We start from the raw sequence: 25,702 nt of genomic DNA, 5'->3' as shown, positions 1-25,702 counted from the left end.
TATCATTGACTTGCCCTTGAAGATTTTTATCATTATGAGAGAAGCAGTCACTTTCTGTTCTTTTGTTGGGATTGTTTGCTTCTATATCTTTTCCATGAGGCTGTTAATTCTTTGAGTAAGTTTCACCTGTTTGCCCCTCTTTTGCATCCCACCTCCCAGTCTAAATCTGTGCACCTAACATTTAATAGAGGTTCCCACAGAAATAAGACACATTCAGGGAAGCATTTCCTTCCAAGTGACAGAATCAAAGAACACTAACTTTAAAAAAATTAATCATGGATTTTGCTGCTGTTACAGCATTTTATTTCATGGGCAAGTTACCTAATTCCCCTTAATCTCAATTTCAGTTTCTGAAAATTAGGGATTGTGATGGTACTCAAGTCCTAAAATTATTGCAATCATTAAATTAACATATGCAAAGTGCTTAGAACAGTGCTTGGCACATGATGAATAATAAGTGTTAGCTATTGCTTTTATTATTATAATAATTATTTTCAAGGAAATTATGGTTGCCCATGAGGAAGATAATGACAAAAATGAGCCAGAAAAGAGAAGGAAGAAAACCAAAGAGAAAGAAGCAAAAGGGGAGTGCAAAGATAGAAACAAAATGATGTGTTTGGATTCAGGCTCCTTCATTTTCCAAGGACAAATCTAAATCGCAGGGGTATCTCAAGGAGATGCTCTGGCCTTCTGGAACTCCTAGGGAAGGGAGATCCACATAAAAACTTTGCTGCTTCTGGCTTGTTTCATTCTTCTCTGTTCTTAAAAATGGTTGTGTGGGGAACTATTAAATGTCACTGTCTTATTTAAACTCCCATGTGAAATCTATTTTTGTGTTTGAAGAACAACACACTGTTTATATGCCCAACGTGCCTATGAAATGAAAACAGATGGTGCCACCTAAAGAATTGAAGGCAAAACATGTAGGAAGTTGATGTACTTTCAGAACACAGTCATATATACTGGATGATTAAAAATTACTTTAAAAATGAAGGAAAGTGAGAAGAACCTTGTTAGAAGAGATTGAGTAGCAACTTAAATGTCTTATATTTTTTTAGAAGCTTGGTACCAATTAACTTCATTTTCACTCAATAAAAATTAAAGATATGAATGTAAGGAATTCTTGGGGAACTATTTAACACATCAACTGTGAAAGTCAATATCCTACATTAACATAACAATGCCAAATTTCCCTTACAAATTGACAAAGATGCTACTCCTCAAGTTTAAATGGTTTAAATTTATCAAATCAAACATGCAAAAAGAGATTGTGAAGTGGTTTGTCTTGATTTGTTTTTATAGCAAGAGGGTCTGTCTCTGTGGCCCAGGCTAGAGAGCAGTGGTACGATCCTGGGCTCAAGCCATCCTCCTGCCTTACACCTGGCTAATTTTCTTTCTTTCTTTTTTTCTTTTTTTTAAGAGATGGGGTCTTTTTATGTTGCCCAGACTGATCTTGAACTCCTGGCCTCAAGCGATCCTCCTGCTGCAGCCTTCCAAAGTGCTGAGATTACAGGTATGAGCCACTGCACTTGGCCCCAGTTGTGAAGCTTTAGATGTATATATGTCCCAAATGTATCTTTCTTCATTACCTGTTTTGCATCAGCCACAGCTAATGTTGGGTAATTTCTGATTATAGACTATTAGTTTTTGTGGATTCAAATAAGAACTTCTCATAAGAACTGATTTGTCAGTTTGGCTTACAGTTATTCATGGTATTCTATAGCTGATGTCTGGGAAAATAGGTCAAATATTGTCTCTTCAGTTCAGTGATGTTGGAGTAGAATTATCTGGGCAAGACTGGCATTCCACTAGTTCTTCTCTAGGAACAGCCAGACAGACAGAAGCAAAGGGCAAAGACAGAGTGGCAAGAGAGACACAGAGAAAGAGAAGTCATGGGGAGAAGCAGAGACAGATAAAGAAGAAGAGAGCAATAGAGTGATGGTAAGAGTAGAGAACTAGAGAGGGTTATCAGGCAAAATTCACCCCCAAAATTTCACGTAGGTTCTTTTCTATTTTCCCTAAGTGTCGGCCGGTCTGAGAAATAAAGGGACAGAGTACAAAAGAGAGAAATTTTAAAGCTGGGTGTCCAGGGGAGACATCACATGTTGGCAGGTTCCGTGATGCCCCCCAAGCCATAAAACCAGCAAGTTTTTATTAGTGATTTTCAAAAGGGGAGGGAGTGTACGAACAGGGTGTGGCTCACAGAGATCACGTGCTTCACAAAGCAATAAAATATCACAAGGCAAATGAAGGCAGGGCGAGATCACAGGACCACAGGACTGGGGCAAAATTAAAATTGCTAATGAAGTTTTGGGCATGCATTGTCATTGATAACATCTTATCAGGAGACAGGATTTGAGAGCAGACAACTGGTCTGACCAAAATTTATTAGGAGGGAATTTCTTCATCCTAATAAGCCTGAGAGCGCTACAGGAGACCAGGGCTTATTTCATCCCTCAGCTACGATCGTAAAAGACAGCCGTCCCCAAAGCGGCCATTTCAGGGGCCTCCCCTCAGGGACACATTCTCTTTCTCAGGGATGTTCCTTGTTGAGAAAAAGAATTCAGCGATATTTCTCCCATTTGCTTTTGAAAGAAGAGAAATATGGCTCTGTTCCACCCAGCTCACCGGCAGTCAGAGTTTAAGGTTATCTCCCTTGTTCCCTGAACATTGCTGTTATTCTGTTCTTTTTTCAAGGTGCCCAGATTTCATATTGTTCAAGCACACGTGCTCTACAAACAATTTGTGCAGTTAATGCAATCATCACAGGGTCCTGAGGTGACATACATCCTCCTCAGCTTATGAAGATTATGGGATTAAGAGATTAAAGTGAAGACAGGCATAGGAAGAAAGGGTATTGATTGGGGAAGTGATAAGTGTCCATGAAATCTTCACAATTTATGTTCAAAGATTGCAGTAAAGACAGGCATAAGAAATTATAAAAGTATTAATTTGGGGAACTAATAAATGTCCATGAAATCTTCACAATTTATGTTCTGCCATGGCTTCAGCCAGTCCCTCCGTTCGGGGTCCCTGACTTCCTGCAACAGAGGGGAGAGACTGTCTCACTTACTGATGGCTTTGCCCCCCAGAGGGCATGGCTTGCCTTTGTTTCTGTTAGGTCTCCATACCATAACCCTTCTTTTTTAGTTGGGCTACTTTGAATGGATTAGTGTCCCTTTTAAGGAAAGCATTGGCTAGAATAGTTATAAATGCTTTCTAATTTGTTGCTTTAGGGAAATTAATTGCCCAGGTCTTAAAAATATTAATTACTTAAGATAATTATGTGGAACTTATATATAAACACATAGGCAAACACACACAAGAATACATACACCTACATTCTACATACACATATATACACATGTATAATTTAAAATGCATATATAAATTAAATGAAATATTGTGAATATTATATATATATATATACATACATACATGTGTATACACACACACACACACATACATGAACACACACAGGTGCATGTATATTTTCTCCTCTGAGAAGTAGAAAATATTACTGTGAGGCTCTCAGGCCTCAGTCTCACACGATGGTAATCATCTGTTTGCAAGTTGAAAATTTTCAATCCTTCAAACACTAACTGCCTCTAGCTTAACTCTCTTTAACTCTGTCTAACCCTAGCTTTCTTATTCTGGTAGCTCTCTGTCTCCTAAAAGCCTTAAATATATAGACATGTGGCCCTAAGGATTTAGTGTGACTGAAAAGGATTGTATGTGAGCACATAAATATTTATTCTTCCCCTTAAAGGTTTTGAAAACATGAAAATAGTTCTGCTAACTCTCAGGTTTTTTGACAATAGCAATAAATACCTGTGCTCAGAGTACTAGTATTCATAATTTATCAATAGGTCATCTGTCAATCTGCTATTGGCCCAGAAACCACTGAGGCAAGACAATAAGTCCATTAATAAACATAAATATTATTCTACTAGTTGACCTCATGGAATTTCTAGGTCCAAGAAGCAGAAAGAATTTAGTTCATTCACTCATTCACTACATAAATATTCACCAAACATCTTACATGTTTCAGGGCAGGGTACTTTGTTTAGCACAAGAAAAAAAAGGAGAGAATCAGAAATGAATAAGCTAGAGAAAGTTCCACCTTAGAGACTGTGGTGTTCTGTCTCCAAAAATAAAAGATTAATTCTATTGCAGGTAAGCAGAAGCTTATGACACCAAAAGCAAGACATAAGGAATGTTCATATACAATTCCACATACATTCTTTGTCATCTACTCTGTGCCCATTAATTATAATGGTCTTGTGAGAAATATTTTGTAAATCCTTATTTTTGCGAAGCACGTAACAAAGTTTCATATTCCATTCTTGTTATAAAGACGGAGAAATATAGGTAGGGTATTTTAAATTGACTCACACTTTTAGAATGAATTATTCAACAAATATTTGTTTTCCTGATACTATATACTTCCTGTTGTGAAATTATCTATATGAAAAAGACTAACTCTTGCCCATTTGTGAGTTTATAACCTATCATAGAAGGGAGCCAACTATGAACAGAACACAAGGCAGCAACTATTAAGTGGAATAAAAGATGTGCAGACAAATGACTTTGGAAGTTCAGAGGGTGGATAAATTGTTCTGGATGGTCAAGGGACACTAGGCATTTCTTATTTGAATTGTCTGTTATAGGAGAGGGAGAATTTCAAGGGAGAGAGATATGAGTAAAAGATATTCCAGCCAAGGGGATTATATGTAGAAATCCTATATGGAACAGAGAACTGTTCAATTTGCCTACAGACCGGCCATATAGTTATGGTGATCTTGAACATCAGAAATTTGAACTTGATCCTGTAAGCCATGGGAATCAGTAAGGATTTTGGATTGGGGAAATGCACCTAGTGCTTATTGATGCACTGGTATTAGCTTGGAAAAGAGTCTGCACTGATCAGCATCTTTGTCATTTCTTGAATGAAGAAGTAAAAGGCATGGTGCCAGAAGAGGAAACTGAGGCTGGGGGAGATAACAACCCATGTCAGGTCACAAGAGCAGTTGACAGTATAATAGTTTGAACCAGGATGTACTACTCATGACTTGTTAGCAATCTTTACGCTGCTATATCTGATCTTTATCAATTTATTATGAGGCTAAGTCAGGAAATGTAATTTCTCTATTTTACTGATGAGAATGTTGAGGAGGTCAAGCCACTTGTTCTGGCTCATGCAAGTAAGCAGGACAGATGGGAACACAACTGCAATCACGAGTCTTCAGAACACCTTACGTTCACATTCCCCCATAGTGCCACGGACCCTCCTTTTCTTGTGAACTGGATAATCACATACCCACAGCCCCCTTCCTTTATTGATATCGCCTTCAATGATTGAAGAAATGTCAACATTGGGGAAGAAGAACACAGGTAATACAAAGATGTTTTTTGTTTCTGTCTCTAACCTGATCTTTATTAAAAAAAAAAAAAAAAAATGGAAACTTACAGTTGTTCTGCAGGAGTTTGTCCAGGGAATCACGCCACTGCAGGGCCTCGTCCAGCGAGGGTCTACATTAATAATAAGGAGAGAAAAGGGGTATGGCATAAGTAGGCATTGAACCACATGTACCAGCAATAACTACTTTCTGTTTCTCTTAGATGGGAATGATATGACTGCTGGTCTATCCTCAGGACAAGGAAGTTTAAATTATTTTCTCTCTAACAATTGGGTTTGATGAGCTGGGTTTGTTTTCATACATCTTTATTGCATATCTTCATCTTTTTTGAACATTTTGGTTAGGTCTTTCCCTTTTTAAAAGTAGAGTTTGTTTGACATTAAGCTGTGTCTTGATAGTCTTATATATCCCATGAAAGTTGTTCCAACTGTGGTCTTTTTTCCAAATATAACTTCATGAAATCCAGTTGTCCCATTACAGAGATTGAATTCCTGTTCTCTGCCTCACCAATACTGCATGTTAACCACCTAACTGAATCAGCAGAGGGCATTGGGGTTCCACATCCACATCCCAAAGCCGTCTAATTAAGGATAGTGGAAGATGTGAGTGTATAATGCTTTCCTTATGTTGGGATTGTGATCATAGCAAATTTACATGTTAAAAACGTAGGTGCATTTTTCCTACCCACTTAGAACAGGATCAGACTTTTTTTTAAAGATTTACTCTTTGTAATTTAAAAAAAAAAAAAGAGTGGTTAATATATCCTGAATAGGAATGTCATACACAAATGCTCGAGATGCTGACTCAAAAAGGGAAGGTTATAGCCAACATATAATTTCTCCTTAGGCTGTTTCTATTTTAACATTTATATATGCAGAAACCCTGCAGCTATTTCATCTCAACCACCAATTTTTCTCTCACAGCAGGATGTGTCAAGTGGAGCTGGTATTGTCTGGGAAAAATGGCTGACTGCACACTCTTCGGCTCACCCGGCTCGAACTCTTGCATTATGATGTGAGTTCTTCATTGCCAAATCAAAACAGACTGACAAAGCATTTACTAGAATATTAAGGCCATTTGAGGTGTTTTTCCTAAACTGGAATTTCCTAAGCTCTTAATTTGTTTATCAACTGTCCAGGCAATAAAAAAAACTTCCTGCTTCTAATGTTTATACAATGATATTTCAGGGGGGTTAATTATTCAGATTAGCAGGTTTGGTTGATATGACAGCTGCTTGTTCTACTTTTCATTTTGCTGTCCCAGGTGCAGAATCAGCCTCACTTTATTTATGTAAAGAGTCCAAGACGGCAGTAGGTTTTGGGCTAAAGTATTGTGAATAATCCCTTTACTTCTCTATTCCTCATTGCAGAACATGCATCGGTTGTGAGTCCTGATTATATGATTTTTCATAAATTTTTATGTGTTCACTCTTTGCAAGTTAAACTTGCCAAGTTGAGGGTAACAAACCTTGTGAAATAATCTTGGGTGATTTCTGTTTTGCTGGCTAGAAACGCAGGCATCATAGATGGAAAACATACTGATGCCTCAGAAATTTATTTCTAACACGTGAGCTACCCATCCCTCTTCCCATTTCCCCTGGCTAGTATAAAGGAGCATACAAAGAAAAAAAAATGGCATGAACAGGGTGATTATAATTATGTCTCTATAGCGTTCTTGTCCATTTTATTTCTAACCAGAAAAGGACCTATCTACTAGAGGTCAATAACTCCCCTTGGCTCTTTTATATTATTGCAAGTGGAGAACTGTTTTATGTACATATTATTTCATACCTACATGTTTAGCACAAGGTCTTACACATCTTACCTTCTTCACTATAGTAGGTTCAATGTTTTGCACATAATAGACACCCACCAAGTCTCTATTCATTGTTGACAGAAGCAGCAGGACATTAAATTATTGGACAAAAGAAAGTAGCTCAGAGCAAGAGGAGGGCTGATTTACTCACAAGATCTCCTGATTTTGTAAATATTCTCATTAAATGAAATCACTTTCCTGCCCCACTTTTCCTCCGGTTAGTATAGAGAAGCAAAGGAAGAAGAAATGACATGAGCAGGTATACCAAACTTAAGCATGTTATCCGATCTGATTTGTCCCAAATGGTCTTGTTGGAACCAGGCTAATGGTCAATAACAGCAGCAAATCACAGCCAAGATTAAATTCCTGAAAAGGAAATGTGCAGAGCCCGCTTGGGGGTGAAATTGGTCCAAATTGATTTAAGGGCACAGTCAAGTAGGACACATCCCCCACAGCATGAAGCCCAGTGTTTTGATTACCAGCCTAGGAGTTAACAGAGGTTCATCCTGTCCTTATTCTCAGAATTTGCCAGTCCTCATTAGGTCTGACTTCTTTGGAAACAAGATAGATGCAGATCTAAATGACCAATAAATGTTCTGGTTTGCAAGGTCATAGCTGACCACAGAGGATGGGTATGGAGTTTCTGTGCGTGGGAGTGTGGGGGAGAGAGAGGAAGCTATTTCAAATGAAACTCAAAATAAACATTTATAGAGATGATTAACCACATGTTTTATAATGCCTAGTGTAAATGCCACCTGGCCCAGGAAGTGGCCATCTCTGCTGGAAGCGCTGTCTCTCTTTTTACTCTACTCTTACCGCTTTTACTCACTGAATCTCTCACATGGCAATGATGCACTCACTGCCAAAGGGTATAGGTTGTCATGCACAGAGAACTTTTCCCATTCCACCCTATCCTGGGTGTACCCTTACGCATCAATCCACCTTGCAATAAATGTGTGTCAGATTAATAAGTAAGTGAATGATGGTTTTGCCTTGAGTTAGTCTCGTTGATGAAAGCCACAAATAACCCCAAACTCAGATTTTAATGACCAGTCCCATGAACCATTATTACTGCTATTGGCAATGCTGGTACTTACTAGCTATAATCTCAAGTGCCTGTGGCTGGGTTTTTTGTTTGTTTTTGTTTTTTGTATTGTTTTTGTTTGATTTGGTTTTTAATCTGCATAGTGCCTGGCACATACTTAAATGTCTTAAAAATGTTCTTACACATCGGTGCTCTTAACAAGGACAAGAAAATTCAAGTTATTTACTGTCAATTAAACGTGCCTAGTCCCCTTTCCCTTCCTGCCCAACAGTACAGTATGCTTATGACCAGGCTCAAGTTTATGAGCATTTATTGAGCCCTTACCTGATAACCAGTGGTGACCTGAGCATCATGGTTGGGCATACAGACTTAAGAACAAGCAAAACATGTCATTTTTTGACATCCATATGCGGGCCTGAAATTGTACATAGATCTTTAGTCCTCACAACCAGGCTCACCCTAACCAGGTGAGCGTATGTAGGACAACTTCCTGTAACTGTTTTCCACTAGCACAGGCTAGGTACTGTTTATGTGTGGAGGTCATCTTTAGTATAAAATGATCACTACAACAACAAACCAGAAAAAGGGGTTAAAAATTGCTGAAATAGGCAGGGGAAAGGGAGACATTTATAATATAAAATAAACTATATGAATATCTATATCAGCTCCTAACATTTTACAATTGATGATTTTGTAAGCCATGATAACAGTTATCACAGACTAAACCTATGTGGTTGGCTAATGTTGTCTATTGTTTCTCAGGAGGACCTACAGCAGAGCCTTAAGGAATGCTCACATCCAGAGGGTGAGCAACAGTGGGAGCACTTAGAGAAAGAGAAGGCAGGAGGGGAATGCAGGACTAGAAGTCAAGGAAGAGAGATTTAAGAGTAGGTCAACTGGGCTGGGCGTGGTGGCTCATGCCTATAATCCCAGCACTTTGGGAGGCCAAGGTGGGGGGATCACCTGAGGTCAGGAGTTGGAGACCAGCCTGACCAACATGGAGAAACCCTGTCTCTACTAAAAAGTACAAAATTAGCCGGGCGTGGTGGCTCATGCCTGTAATCCCAGCTACTCGGGAGGCTGAGGCAGGAGAATCGCTTGAACCCAGGAGGTGGAGGTTGTGGTGAGCTGAGATCATGCCATTGCACTCCAGCCTGGGCAAAAGAGCGAAATTCTATCTCAAAAAAAAAACCAAAAAAACAGTAGGTCAACTGGTGAGCCATCAAACACTGCAGACAAGTCACAGATGGGGCCTTAGAAACAACAGTTCGGGTGAGGTAGTAAGGTTGAAGCTGCATAAGAAGGAGATACAGAAAAGACTGAAAGCCGTGAGTACAGACTTCTCTTTCTACAGTTAGCCAGCAAAAGTAAGAGAAAGGCATAGAAGCAGAAGGAGAGAAAGGTGGGGAGATAATTTTTCAGCATGGAACATGGGTACCTGTTTGCTCCTAGGGGAAGAGGGTCCACAGGGAAAAAGGGCTACTAAAAATGCAAAAACGGGAACAGAGCTCTCTTTAGGGGGTAGGAATATAAGCACTTATTTCTGTTTTTCTCAATGGTCCTTTTTTTAAAAAAAGTGAGAACTCAAAAATACATGTTAAAAAATAGAAAATGCTTTTTAAAAAAATGGATTCTACTGATGTCAGTAATCCAAAGAATATGAGAAGGGTTAAAAATACCTCCAATCAAGAGAAGAATTATTTTCCCCTCTGAAAGAAGAACATGAGTTAAAAATACAGAGAAATTTTAAAGTGAGAGAAGAGAGAGAGAGACGGAGCTTATGCAGAACACAGTATTTCCTGTCAGATAAATGGCATAGAAAGTTGCCAAACATGAGGAGGTGGGATGGGGTTTATGGATTCAGAAGAGAGTGGGAAACTTTTTTATTGGTCACTGTTGAAAATGCAATAGACACAGAATTATTCTCTAGGGATAAGAAGGAATTTTCCAAAACAATTTAGGCTTCTGGAGGAAAAAAGGGGATGGAAGACAAGAGAAGTAAATAATCCAATAAATGGTCAGCCCAAGTGTTTCTTCAGAACAGCTTCTCTCTGAATCCTTTTTAATCTCAACAGTTTAAGGGTCTACGTGAATGTTAAAGCAGAGATTTAAAGCAGGAAATGTAGAACTCTATTTTTTTTAAAGTTAATTCCAACGGATCAATAAATCCTTGCATTGTTTACTTCAAAATAGATGTTTTGATCTGTTGCTGCTATGAAATGTGGTTCTTAAACTTTCCACTACCGCTTGGTGCCTGCTGCTCCACACTGAATTAGCTTCTCCTTTTCAAATGCAGAAAACGCAATTATGCCTCACTTCCTGTTTAGAATCACTTTGAAGTAATAAAAAAAGAGAGGAATGGAAATATTCACTTAGGCTAATGGAAAAAGATTAAAAAAAGAAAAAGAATAACTCATCTCTTTATCTCCCAATCAATCCAGCTACATTAAGTTGAGGTCATTTGGACAAAGGACAGGCTGGCCAATTTACACAAATGTTCCATTTAAAAAGAGAAATGGAGGTTAAAGGGACTCCTATATTTTTACCACACTTCTGTGATATCCTCAAAGCTCTAAGATAGCAGAGTGAAGGAATTTGAATGCCTTGGCCTTTTCTTCTTCCCATTTTCCTTTCTTGATTTTCATGGGTATCTCTGTTTTAATGGGAAGATGGAGTGTATCTGTCTAGGTAGTAACAGTCTCTGCAGCTAGCAGGGATGATGATGAACAATGGGAATGCTGGGAGTCGTGTTCCTGAGTTAAAGCAGGGCCAATGCACAGTGTGAGACCTGGATTCACTGCCATAACATCATGACTCTTTAGAAGTAATAGTTCCCTAGGATGCCTGAATTGACAGGAGGAATATGTAGGGAGAGGAGAATGGGGATGAGGGAGGACTGCAGAAATCCAATCAAGAATATTAATTTATGAACTGGGAAAAATACTTGGTAAATAGAAATAGCTAGTCAAGTGTTCACTCTTCACTTAAGTAACAGACTTTGTTCCTCTGTTGGACCTTGAGGGGCACTATCTTGGAGAAGGAACGATTAGACTGAAATTGTCTGCCTTGTCCTTAGTATCTTTCTGAGGGTAATGTTCTCACATCCCCCTGCTGAGGAAGCAGCTTTAGATAGTTCATCAGCAGGTAAGCATCCAGGGCTCATAATTAACTGGATCAGGAGTGGTTACCAAGGCAGTAAATGAGTAGGTATTTTTACCACACTGCTGTAGTGGCTGGTATCATTTTATAAGTATGGTCTGTCTATTTTATAAGTATGTCTGTCTCTCAAAAATAAGGCAGAGTCTTATCTTTTATTTTTTAAGTATTCTGCCTGTATTCAATAAGATGCTCCAGACATGAGATAGTTAAGAAAAAAAAAAAAAGAGCTTATTTGCAAACCAACTCTCTAAGGGCTCTTATGATCCTTAATGAGTAATTGAAGGGGGTAGTTCTACAGATGAGGAATGGTGCTAAACACTTGAAAAATGGCCATCCTCTGGAGGAAATGAGTGGAATCCATATTCATGACTCACTTCTGGGTCTTGGCTGGTTTCTCTGGCTTCTCATTGTATGGAATGACAAGGTCACCAACTGAGTCTGGCTTCTGGAGGAGAATTCCCAACTTGATCTTAATCTCCTTGGCCCTGAAAGAAGAGACACAAGGGGAAATGAGGACACCATATGTGCATACAGATTTTAAGAAGAGATTTCTTCCTGTGTCAGAGAAACAAAAATATACAAAATCCCATTTCACTTTTATTTTTCTTGTGGCAGAAAGAACACTAATGCAGAAATTAGGACATGTAAGTTCTAATAAATAGCATTTATCAAGCTCTTAGTATGTCCTTCATTAATTTGCACTACATTTTAATCCTTATTATTGTTTTATATGTGTTCTCTCATTTTATATCTGCAGACACTATGGTACTATTTCCATTTTGCAGATGAGGTCACCGAATGACAGGAGTTTAAATAACTTAAGATAACCCAGCCAGTATTTGGTGGAGACAGATGTGAGCCCAAGCTGTCTGATGCTAGAGTTCCCAAGTAGAACTCTGCATGCATTGCCTACTAGTCTTCTGAGGGCTCTGGTCCTCACTATTATTAGATACATGACATTTGGAAAAAATGATCACTTTTTTTTAATTATACTTTAAGTTTTAGGGTACATGTGCACAACGTGCAGGTTTGTTACATATATATACATGTGCCATGTTGGTGTGCTGCACCCATCAACTCGTCATTTAGCATTAGGTATATCTCCCAATGCTATCCCTCCCACCTCCCCCCACCCCACAACAGTCCCCGGTGTGTGATATTCCCCTTCCTGTGTCCATGTGTTCTCATTTTTCAATTCCCACCTATAGTGAAAACATGTGGTGTTTGGTTTTTTTCCTTGTGATAGTTTGCTGAGAATGATGGTTTCCAGCTTCATCCATGTCCCTACAAAGAACATGAACTCATCATTTTTTATGGCTGCATAGTATTCCATGGTGGTATATGTGCCACATTTTCTTAATCCAGTCTATCATTTTCGGATATTTGGGTTGGTTCCAAGTCTTTGCTATTGTGAACAGTGCCGCAATAAACATACGTGTGCATGTGTCTTTATAGCAGCATGATTTACAATCCTTTGGGTATATACCCAGTAATGGGATGGCTGGGTCAAATGGTATTTCTAGTTCTACATCCCTGAGGAATCGCCACACCGACTTCCACAATGGTTGAACTAGTTTACAGTCCCACCAACAGTGTAAAAGTGTTCCTATTTCTCCACATCCTCTCCAGCACCTGTTGTTTCCTGACCTTTTAATGATGGCCATTCTAACTGGTGTGAGATGGTATCTCATTGTGGTTTTGATTTGCATTTCTCTGATGGCCAGTGATGATGAGCATTTTTTCATGTGTTTTTTGGCTGCATAAATGTCTTCTTTTGAGAAGTAAAATGATCACTTTTTACTGCCAGACCTCAGTTCCCTCATCTGAGGGAGGGAGTTATGATGAAGTTATCCACCATTTTAGATGTTTTTGAGCTATTTCCAGCTATAAAATTAAATAATTCTACTTGATTATTTATTTCTCTCTAAAATTTTTGTTTCCAACTCCTTATCCATTGTTCCCTATGGCTGTCAGACTATCTTATGTGCAGTAAGCCTTGATAAATGACTACTAATTGCCAAACAACAAACTACAGAAGAATTTACTGCTTCTTTGTATCTTCAGTATTTTAGTGAGTAGATATAGTCAGAATTCTGGGTACTCCTCCATGATAGGATGCAACTATTTTCACACTCAGTTTTAAAACTAACCTTCTAATCTATCCATCACTTTATCACAATTCTAAACTAGAAAAGCACCAGGCAAATCTTAAATATTAATCCATAGGACAAGTTGTTGAATATTGGGAGACCCAAAAAGCTACCCTTTCCCGGTCACCTTAGCACTTTACCCATGCTTTTAAGAGAGGGTTCATCATATGGTCATTGACTTATGTTTCTGTTTTTCTACTTGGATATGAGAACTTTTTGATGGTAGGAATTTAGTCTTAAATACCTTTTAACCCCTGTGCCTAGCACAATGCTTGACAACATAGTAAACATTTAAAAATATTTGCCAAAGTGAACTAAAAATATCTTGATTTTGTTCTTTACAAATCTGCTAACATTTACCTCCCAGTCAATGCTAATCATAACCAAAGTCTTAAAGAGATGTGGTGAAGTTCACATGGCAGCCAAATAGGATTTTACTATTGTACACATACTTTCCTCATTTGTTCACAGGGAGGCTGTGATGAGGCAATTTAAGTAAATGCCTAAGATTTGCAGTTACGGATATTAGGGAAAAAAAATGTAAGGAAACCTGTGGTAACTTACAAAAACTCCATAAATACCTAATTATAACATATTTTCCTTTAGGCTAGTAAATATGGTTTTGAAAACTATGTTTTAGGAGCAGTCATCTCTACAGTGTCATTTCCTTTTCATTTTGTTCTGTTTTCGCTCTTTCCCTAAGACCCTCTCACTGACTAAAGCCAACTCAGGTCCCACAGGACCTCAGATCAAGCTCAGCACGGCATTAGGGTAAAAACTGGGACTGTTCTGCTGAGGGAGCTTATATAACATTGTGAATTAGAATAAGTGTCGCTTTAATTCCAGGCGTTGCAAGTTACTTAAATTATTTAATGTTTAGTTCTTTTGCCTAGAAATTTGGACTGATAAAATAGTATATCCTAAGACTTTTTGAGATGATTAAATATACTAATGCATATGAGTCACTTAGCACAGCATTTGGCATAGAACACGGCTTCTTTAAAGTTAGTTCTAACTACACAATCATTTATCCAACCCACCACCCATGTTCCCTAGCTTCGAACATTACATTGAAACATACAAAAAATTCCCCGCAAGTTACTAAGGAATTACTACACCCACAACCTTCTATATTCTACCTCTGGGGACAAGAATTGCCAATTTTATATTTATCTGAAAAATGAAGAAAACATTAAGTGGGGAGGAGAAATACATGCAATATTTGTGGCTACCCTCTGCTGGCTAATGTGCAGTATTACAGTCAGAGATGGAAGGTGCACTAGGACACAGTATCCCACCCAGTCCATGAAAACCTTCATCCATAATCCATGTGCTCCTGGCTCCATAGGTCCCTCCCTTCCTGTACACCCACCCGTGGGATGCATGCTGCAACTGTTTGCAGTTTCAACCTTGACCCAATAGCCCACTCACCAATATTTAGATAACAATGATGTAATGAAAGTCTCTCATGTTTAAGTTTCTGTTTGGTTGGTTCTTTTGGTTTTAACTTTATCCCCCCTCCCAACCAACTTTAGTTCCTTTTTTTTCTATTTCTTGCTCCATTTGAACCTTTTGCTTTTATAAAAGGCAGAAAAATATTTGTGTTTGATTTCTTGATGCAAGAATAATGGAGATTAAGGGATAATTAGAACAAAGAAATCAAATGTATGTAAAAGAATTATTAGTGACTTAATTCATTTATTCCTTACTGATTTACTCATTGGTCATGTTTACTGTGTCAGGAAGTATGCAGTAAATATACAAACACCATTAGGTTTGCTCCTTGCTTTCAAGGTGCTTTTAGCCCAGAGAGGTCTTAGATGTGGAAACAATCACAAATAGGTGCTTAAAGACAGACTGTCCAGAAAGCAGCAGAACTTGCAGAGGAGCGCCAGTGTCCACAAGGGTAAATCAGGGGGAATTTCTCAGAGGAGGCAAACGTGGAACTAGAGAATGAGCAGCAGTCAGTCAGTTGGGCTAGAAAAGAATGAGCGTTCCAGAGAGAAGGGTGGGTGCGTGTTATTTTAAGGGATGTAAAAGTAGCCTGTACTGCAAGAGGGTGAAACGTGAGAGAGCAGAAAGCTGATTTGAAGAATTTACTCTGCTTCCCTTCCAGATAAAGGGATGGATGTTGGAGGGACCTCTATACAGTATCTAGCTTGCAGCAAAGTTGGTATGAAAACAAACAAGAGATAAAACTATTGAAAAGTGCCTTTCAAAGACTGTCTGTAAAGAAGTGGCATCCTATCATATGAACTCAATGTATCTCACATTTTCTTTTACTATTTCAGGATGCATTTTCTATGAAAACACCATTTATAAATGGTAATTAAATGCTCAAGACATACCACAAAATCCTTTTAAAACCAGGATGAATCAGTACCCTACTACTATTTTATCTATATCACTGCCTAAATAGAGTTTTTTGTGGAATGATCTAGAAATCAACTATCATTTACAATATTGCCAAGAGAAAATCGTATTCCATTTCCTCAGAGCAGACTAACATACCAGAACATCAGGTTACTCTTCTCCTCCTATTTGCCCTGGAAATGTAAGGGAGAAAAGATATTCAGTGCTTTGGAAAACACTTCTTTCTATGGCATCAATTTCTGGCTTGGTATAGGCTCAAGTATAGAGCATTATAAAGTTAAGAGTATTTAAGTTGTGAAGTCTATTAAATTTAATTAGGAGTTCGTTATTCAGGGAATGAATAGTATTATTGCATTTCTGCTCATACAACAGTAAAGTTTAAAGGCCGAGGAGTTGACAAACGCTGAAGTTCAAATCACTTTAAACATTGCACTCTTTTCACAAGACTAAATAATGTTAGATTTGTTTTACTCCTCAAGAATCCCTGGAATATTATTTCATCCCCCTTTTGCCTTTCCTCCCTACCATAGCCTCACAGACATATGAAAATAAAACAAACCAAATGAAAAATTCAAACAAAACAATAGCTCCAGCCTACCAAACTATTTTCCCTTTATAGATAAACTTGAACGTATCTGACATTAATTTAACATAAAAAACAATACCATCCAGAGAAGATAATTTTCTAATTTGTTTACAATTTCATGCTCAGTCTCAGGCTCTATTTGACTGCACACCAGACATTTTTTCCTGGCCACATTACATTAATGCTTGTTAACAAGAAACTATTTTTATCTCCTGTCATCTCTCTTCCTCCTCTTGTTATTCTTTTGTTTTACAAAGAAAAACTTGTTTTGAAATAAAATCAATTGAAAATGCTTGAGTTAAAGTTTAATTGAAGGCTCAGAGGAAGATAATTCTTTGTCTAGATGACTCACACTAGTGATTCCAAAGTGAAAACGGTTTGAATAATTCTGGGGCTTTGCAGTTTTAAATCTGCTCCCTGTGTGGGTATGCTGGCTGGCTGGGAAGTCAAAACTCAAAAGGCCACGGACCACCTCAGTCCTTCCTGCTAGTGGGTGAATTTAGTGGGTTATCACCTTAAGATGCATAAGTGTGGAAAACCAGCACAAGCAATCACTAAAAACAGAAGCATAGTTAAATTTTGAGAAATACAATTATATTCCACCAGAATGTGTGAAGAACCAATTATATATAAAGTCTTATAGTAGGTGTTTCAAGGGTTACAGAGTTATTTCTCACTTCAGAGACACTTGGAACAATTGAACATAAAACACATATATGTAAACTGTATAGCAGATATTTTTCCAATCACTGATGAAGGTAGGTGGAGTATAAAAACAAAAGAACATAGGCCTGGCACAGTGGCTCATGCCTGTAATCCCAGCACTTTGGGAGGCCGAGGTGGGTGGATCATGAGGTCAGGCATTCAAGACCAGCCTGGCCAAGATGGTGAAACCCCGTCTCTACTGAAAATACAAAAAAAATTAGCCAAAAGTGGTGGCAGGCACCTGTAATCCCAACTACTTGGGAGGCTGAGGCAGAGAATTGCTTGAACCCAGGAGAGGGAGGTTGCAGTAAGCCAAGATCATGCTGCTGCACTCCAGCCTGGACAACAGAGCGAGACTCCATCTCTAAATAAATAAATAAACAAACAAACATAGACTCTAACCTCAAAGAGCCCTAACTTCCCAGTGTGCAATGGGAGATATTATATACCTAAAAACTGCTCCTAATGTATCCTCAGAGCCCTCTGAATTTTCCATTCACGGCATTTTTCAATTTGCATTTATATCTCCATATATATATGTATATGCGAATATTGTCTATCTCTCCCATTAAAGTGTGAGGTCCCCAAGAGCAGAGTGAACGTCTGTTTAGTTCACAATTACAACTTCAGCACTTAGCACAGGGCCTGGCATTTAATAGCATTCAATAAAGATTTGCCATGTAAATTGATGAATGAGCAAATGAATGAATGAACTGAATTGCTAGGTTATAGTAAAGCTGCATTTTGGGGTGGAGTAGGTGAAATATTGGAGTGCAGCTTAGAATGAGTCACGGAGGACTAAGATGTCTCTAATTTGCTAACTGGACAGAGGTAACACCATTAAATGATTATAAGCACTGTAAAGTAAGTGAATTCAATTTCTGTCCTTGAAAGAGATTCAGAATGGTCAAGTGGGGCATTTAGTTCCTCATATTATATAGAACATATGCTGATGAGAAGAGTCAGGGAGGATAATTGCAATCACTAGCAATCTGAAAAGAATCAATTATGAGACCATAATCTTTCAGGATTTAAAAGAAACAGAAGTAGCCCTGGGGCATAGGCTATTCCTGTGGTTGAAAGACTTTTGGCAATCAAAAATAGGTTTCGCTGTAGACGCCAGACATATGTCAGGAACAACGAGAAGGAAGAAGAGAGGGAGAAAAGTTGAGAAGCATAAGGCAAGATTTTTACAACACATTTCCAAAAGAGGTGTCCTAACGTCAGATAATCCAATTTAAATTCAATGCAATTTAAATCCGTGTCGCAGATGCCCCCTGCTGGCCGTGGGAAGGCGTGAGCATTAGCAAAGAACTGAGCAGAGAGCAGATTGGTTTCAGGCTGCTTCCTTCTGAAGAAACACTACGAAGCTTCTTTCCACGGACGAAAAAGAACACGTCTGGAATAGATACCCAGGAAAGATAAACACAAGCTTCTAAAACACTCGCTAGCCGTCAATGTCCACAGCCGAGAGTAAGACATTTGCCGGATTAGAGACCAGAGGAGAGAGGAGCTCCTCTGAGTTCCGTGCAGCTGAGAATTAATCTGAGAGGTAGAACCCAGCAGAGACTGACAGAGGGAAGGGGGCCCGGAGGGTGCCTGCGCGGGCCCATCAAGAGGGAGGATGCATTTTGTTGAAAGCTGGAACAGCCTTCTTCCTGGCTGCACATTTAAAACTTCAGATCAGTGGAGTTTGCTCCTCGTAGGTGGCTCCGAGACAGGGTAATGGACGATCTTGAAAACCCTTAGGGAGAGTATAAGAATATGCTAGTGGAAAGTCAGCTCAGTTCTGGGACTGAAATCCTCAACTTGCCAGGATCCTCAGCATGGCCCCTAAAATCAAGACGGACTCTTAACTGCAGGGAAAGGCAGTGCCGGAAAGAATCTATCGTTTTGGCATCTACCATCTACCCTTTTTCTGAATTAACCTACTTCAATTTGAACTACAGAAAATTTACTCATTGCCTGTGCTTTAACAGCATATGAAAGAGAAGTTTAGTAATACAGTGTGATATCATGTTAAAACATATTTATTTTCTTACTTGATTTATATAATTAATATATGATACATGATGGAAAATGACTCTATGGTTAGTTAATATGAAATACTCCTCAGGTGCTCCAAGTGATAAAAAGGTGAAGAAAATGCTAAGGAATATATAGTAGTAGTAGTAGTATTAATGTGTTATGATACGACTTCAGAAACGAAAGCTCTGTTTCTAAACACAAGTGAATCATTCCCTAGCAGTGTTTTAGGCTTTCGCTCATATTAGTGATTAATTACATAATAAGCCCCTTCAAACTATAAGATGGCTGAAAAGATGGAACTGACAATGTCATTTGTGTCAAATATATTCACAGAAAGCACGTTTATCTATTATACCCTTTCAACTCTTGATATGTTCTAACGTTTCCCTTCAGCAGATTGTCTTAATAACAACTCTTTTCATTTTTATGTTCAAGTTGTTACCTCAACTACCCCAGGTTAGCTCATTTTCAGTAAGGGACCATCACAAGTAACCTGCAGTAACAGACTAGGAAGTCTCCCAGGGTTCTTGTTTAAATAAGCTGACTTAATTTCTTAGGACCATGGTGGACAGAGAAAAGCCTGTGCAGGCCGGGTGCAGTGGTTTACGCCTGTAATCCCATCACTTTGGGAGGGCAAGGCGGGCGGACGACCTGAGGTTGGGAGTTCGAGACCAGCCTGACCAACATGGTGAAACCCCGTCTCTACTAAAAATACAAAATTAGCCATGTGTCGTGCTGCATGCCTGCAATCCCAGCTACTTGGGAGGCTGAGGCAGGAGAATCCCTTGAACCCAGGTGGTGGAGGTTGTGGTGAGCTGAGATCACGACATTGCACTCCAGTCTGGGCAACAAGAGTGAAACTCCATCTCAAAAAAAAAAAGAAAAAAAGAAAAAGAAAACCCTGTGCAGCCTCTCCTTTTGTCCACTTATTTATTCAATAAATTAAAAGTATGTTTACTGAATGCCTACCACATGATGTATGCTATAATATGTTTTGATATTTTCAAAGAAATAAAAAAGATAAGGTCCTCTCATGGAGTTTATGTTTAAATTGGGCAAGACAGATACAAAACAAGAAATGAAAAACAATGAAATAAAAAATTTTAGCTGGTTGTAATCACTACAGTATGACATTATGTGTGTCATAGTTAATTCAGCTACTTGACCTAATCAAGCATTCACATCTCAACGGTGGTCAGCAAGCTCTTTAGAAAGACCATGCTCCAAAGGTGGCTGCTGTAGCTGCCTCAGCTATCCCTATCGAGATCGAAATCAGATGCTTTGCCAACTAGCAGAACGCGTGCTAGAAGTGAGTGTTTACACGTAGGCTTGTTCATTAGATAATGGGCTCTCCAGTCACAATAATATTCAAGTTATTTGGACGGGTGACACTATTGTGGAAACCCCCACCCATTCCATAGAAAGGTTTTGAAAGTGTAATTCACTCTTAACCCTTAGAGATGGCACCTGTGGCTTGATTCCCACATAGTCCTCTATCCAGACATTGATGCTAAGATTTCTTGTTGCCTGATATCAACTAAAAGGTATTAGAATCCCAGCTTAGAATATTATTGTATCTGAGCAAACCCTTCATACAAGGTGTAGTCAGGGCAGAAAGAACTAGGACTTTATTGAGATTATAGACTAAGTCATGCAAACATTTTACATGAGCTTGTTAATAAGTATTTGTCCAAAAAGTATGGCACAGTTGGATTTCATTATGCATAGGGTGGTCTTGCTTTCATAAACCTGGCCCTACTTGTTGGGCATCCTCTTCTTCAGTCACCTGGGGGAGAAACACACTTTATCTCCCCAGATCCCTGATATATCCAAGTGTGGAGGACCACATGAGGCCACCAGACTTTCATTTAATCATACAATTCCTGAATCTAGGTGCAAGGAATCCACCCATGATCATGCAGTCACCCCTCTCCACGGCAAACAAGCAGAAAACAAGTGATCTGTAGCAACTCTTAAAGATAATAATAATAGCTTAAATACATATTAACGTATCGGGTGTTAATTCATATGTTCCTCCACATGTAATTTTTCCTCTTTAAAGATGGTAGCCAGGCATTTCATGCTTTCTTGCCTCTGAGGGAGTTGTGTTGTGATGTCAAAAGCAAATGATAATTGACAAGAGTATCCCATTTTGGTATTTGTTTTCCAAAACCCCAAAATCACTGAGACACACCAGCTTGTTCCCAGAGAGAAGGAGTGAAAGACTACTGTATTTGATGAGTGGTAAAGAAAGAAACAGAAAGCCTGAGCGTGGTGGCTCATGCCTGTAATCCCAGCACTTTAGGAGGCCGAGGCGGGCAGATCACCCGAGGTCAGGAATTCAAGACCAGCCTAGACAACATAGTGAACTCCTGCCCTGTCTCTTCTAAAAATACAAAAAAATTAGCCAGGCGTGGTGGTACGTGCCTGTAGTCCCAGCTACTGGGGAAGCTGAGGCACAAGAATAGCTTGAACTTGGGAGGTGGAGGTTGCAGTGAACTGAGATGGTGCCACTGCGCTCGGGCCTAGAAAACAAAAGGGAGACTCTGTCTCAAAAGAATTAAAAAAAAAATTAAAAACTTAAAAATAAATAAATAAAAGAAGCAGAAAAATAGGGAAAAGAGAGAGAATCCCTGAGAAAATGTCAGAGGACAGGGATTTAGGGTTCCATAACTAATCAAATCCTCATCTTCTCTAGCCACATACGCATTTTCAGGAGTCCAGGGAGGTGGTAGGAGCACAGAAGGGGACAAGTATGTGGTACCCCTAATGAGACTTGATCCTAAAAGCACCAGGGTTCCTACCCTTAACCAGGATGATACCTAAACCCACACAAGGGACTCTAGCTTCAAGAGATTATGAAGCTTTAAACAAGAAACTGATAAATAATGATGCATTTATAAATTTTCAAAACCCAGCCATCTATAAGCGTGAAAGGCCCCTACCCCAACACACACACGTACACACACGCAAAGATTGCTTAAACTTAAACAGGAAGTGTTCAGGAGAACTTACCGTAAAATGGTGATGAAACCATGGAAATTGTGAACAATAAATGTGGTGAAGTTTCCATTACAGAAGAAAAGTCATCAAGAAAAGACTAGCAACCAGCTGTTTTGGATAACTAAGTCATATGACCACCTGGATCTGTCCAAGCAATATCATAAGATACTTTCCAGATCCCCATTCCATTACTACAGTCAAAAGTAACATGTTGAATTGTGTTAAATCTTCCCCACACTTGGCAGAGACAATGTCCAACTCCCAACCGTGGCAAAAATCCTGTCTCAGATTATATAACTGGAAGCTTGTAAAGCAAATACGATACACATTTAAAAAGACTGTTCCTAGAGAGAAAGTCAAGTGGAACATTGAACTCTTAGAAAATCCAATTAATACCAAAACTAAACTCTTGTTTTCTTAAAGCAAGAGACAGAATAACATAGTGGTAAAGGGCATGGATATTGGAGCCAAACTGCTCAGATTCATCTTACTACATGTGTGACTTTTGGCAAGTTTTTACACCTTACCTTGCCTTAGTTTTCTCATCTGTAAAATGAAGATAATAATGGTATCTATTTCATAAGCCTCTTGTGATTAAGTGAGTTACTATATGTGAAACACTAATATTAGTGCCTAGCATATGTACTATGGTACTCCATAAGTGGCAAGCTTTATTATTATTATTACTTACAGAAAGTCCTGTGCCAACGAAGGAAAATGTCCAGCTTATTAACAGAAAAAAATGACAGCTGTCAACACAGAACGTAACATAGAGCATAACAATTGGAAATAGAGAAAAAAAAACCAAAACAGTACAATAGCAAAAGATTTGCCCTTGACTAAATCCTATTATCAACTCAGTCAGTACTTTTCTGGGTGATCTTGAATATGTTATTTGAGCTCTCTTATTTTCTGTCAAAAAAGAAAAGGAAGAAAAAGAGAAAGGGAGAAAGGAAATAAGTTTAGTGAGAAAACCTCTAATAGCTCCTCCAGCTATAAAAAATTAAGATTTCAAAGGTATCACATTCAATATATTTACTATATAAATGAGAACAATCAAGGACCTGAGGTGTTCAATGCCTTGTGAATGGCACCATGTATTCCTTTTTACTCAACCCTTCTTCCCAATATCCCATTTTTATGTAACTATAATATTCTCCTTACTCTCACAATTTATAAATGCTCCAATCTACATTATTTAGACTTTCTTCTTCATTGCCAATAGCTAATCTGTCACAAGTGTTTTTCTGTCTTCCCAGAAAATCCTTTTATTTTTATTTTTTGAGACAGGGTCTCACTCTGTCACCCAGGCTGGAGTGCAGTGGCATGATCTTGGCTCACTGCAGCCTCCACCTCCTGGGCTCAACCAATTCTTCTAACTTTTGTATTAATATTTTTTGTAGAGATGGCATTTTGCCATGTTGCCCAGTCTGGTCTCAAATACCTGAGCTCAGATGATCCACCCGCCTCGGCCTCCTCAAGTGCTAGAATTACAGGCGTGAACCGCTGCACCCAGCCAAGGAAATCCTGTTAAATGTGTCCTTGCTTCTTCATACCTATATTTACCACGTTTCTCCAGGTCTGAATTACTGTAACATTCCACCTGCCCATTTCCGTCTTCCTACTGCAGTGCCTTCAGCACTCCCTATCAGACCAGCCTTGCAGAGACAATTTCCTCCTCACCTACAATGGTTCTCTATATTAACCACAGTAGTTCTCAAACTTCAGTGTACACCCAAATCACTTGGAGGTCTGGTTAAAACACAGACAGCTGGACTCCACCCCAAAGTTTCCTTATTCCCACGTTTTTTGGGTGTACAATTGTGTGAGTTTTAACACGCAGATTATTGCTACAGTTAGGATACAGAACAATTCTGTAACCCCAGAAATTCCCTCATGCTGCCCCTTTGTAATAAAGCCCTTACCGTGTTCTTTCTTATTTTTATTTTTATTTTTGAGACGGAGTCTCACTCTGTCGCCCAGGCTGGAGTGCAGTGGTGCAATCTCGTCTCACAGCAAGCTCCACTTCCCGGGTTCACGCCATTCTCCTGCCTCAGCCTCCCGAGTAGCTGGGACTACAGGCGCCCGCCACTACGCCAGGCTAATTTTTTGTATTTTTAGTAGAGACGGGGTTTCACCACGTTAGCGAGGATGGTCTCGATATCCTGACCTCGTGATCCGCCCACCTTGGCCTCCCAAAGTGCTGGGATTACAGGCGTGAGCCACCGCGCCTGGCCCCCTGTTCTTATCCCTAGCAACCACTGATGTGTTTTCCATCCTTATAGTTTTGTTTTTTCTCATATACATAAGATCCTATGGTATGCAACCTTTGCCTCTGGCTTTTCTTCATTCAGGAGGTCTGAGGTGGGGTTTGAGGATTCACATCTCTGGTTCAGGACCACACTTTGAGAACCACTGATCTACCATATCTACTTCAAACATCACTTTCTGCCTTCTAACATCCTCAACTGCTAACCTTATTTCCCATTATTCTCCACAACCACATGTACACCTACTCCTGTTGGCCTCCTCAGTATCTCCCAAGCACACCATTTTTTCTCCCTCCACTTCTATGCCAGTTTAATACTCCAGGATCAGAACAAGTCTCACTCTTTTCTTGAAACCTCTGTAACTACTCCATCCAAGACTGCTTTCTCTCTTATCTACTATAAAATTACAAAACAGAGGCATATTTAAGGGGCCTCAGAGAGCTTTTAATTTTCACCCCCCCATTTTAAAAGTGGAAAAACTGAGATTTACAGAAATTAAAAGATGTTTCCAAGTTCTCATGGCCAGTAAGTTACAGAGCAAAGAGCAGAACACATTTCTTCTTCTAAAGTTATGGATAGCACGTTTTCACGGAATGACTCTAGCTTTTTGTAAATGTATACCTAAGAGTCCCATATGTATGTACTCCCAGTGAGATAGCAAGCTCCTTGAGGATGGGTGCCTTGTCTTACTTCCTTCGTCTCCCCAGAGCATCTTAAAAATAACTAAGTACCGTAAAGGTGCTTTAACTCTTAGGATGACATAGATGATAAGACCACAGGTTCCCACTGCTTGGGTTTATATTCCAACTCTCAATTACCAGCAGAGTGACATTGGACAAATTAAATTCCAACCCTTAATTTCAATTCCAACCCTTCATTTTTCTATGTAAAAATGGTGATAATAGAATTTCTAACTCATAGATATGTTGTGATGCTAAATAAGTTAATGCATTAATAGGTTTAGCATGGAACTTGGTGTATAGTATTATAAATACTCAATAAATGTTACCTATTATTATTATTGTCACTATCATATTTGTCCTATCCCTATCATCATATCTTGCATATATGTGTTGATTAATAATATGTTAATGGATGAATGGATAGGATAGGATAGGATAGGATAGGATAGGATAGGATAGGATAGG

The 25,702-nt window shown here is 39.0% G+C and overlaps 1 protein-coding gene across 4 annotated transcripts in view; it reads right to left on the bottom strand.

The window, feature by feature from the left end:
- The window catches only part of RGS5 (regulator of G protein signaling 5), a 187,747-nt gene that overhangs the window by 14,300 nt on the left and 147,745 nt on the right, over window positions 1-25,702 (bottom strand). For all 4 annotated transcript variants that reach the window (XM_058442539.1, XM_058442541.1, XM_058442542.1 and 1 more), the window contains 2 exons: window positions 11,814-11,924; window positions 5,471-5,532 (listed from right to left, as the gene is read on the bottom strand). In XM_058442539.1, coding sequence (XP_058298522.1) covers window positions 5,471-5,532; window positions 11,814-11,924 — 173 coding nt within the window. The remainder of the gene's footprint in view (window positions 1-5,470; window positions 5,533-11,813; window positions 11,925-25,702) is intronic.

The sequence above is a fragment of the Hylobates moloch genome, unplaced genomic scaffold, assembly GCF_009828535.3.
Source record: "Hylobates moloch isolate HMO894 unplaced genomic scaffold, HMol_V3 SCAFFOLD_8, whole genome shotgun sequence".
Classification (NCBI taxonomy): domain Eukaryota; kingdom Metazoa; phylum Chordata; class Mammalia; order Primates; family Hylobatidae; genus Hylobates; species Hylobates moloch.
The sequence above is the reverse complement of the archived record's forward strand: the minus strand, read 5'-3'. Positions and strand labels throughout refer to the sequence as shown.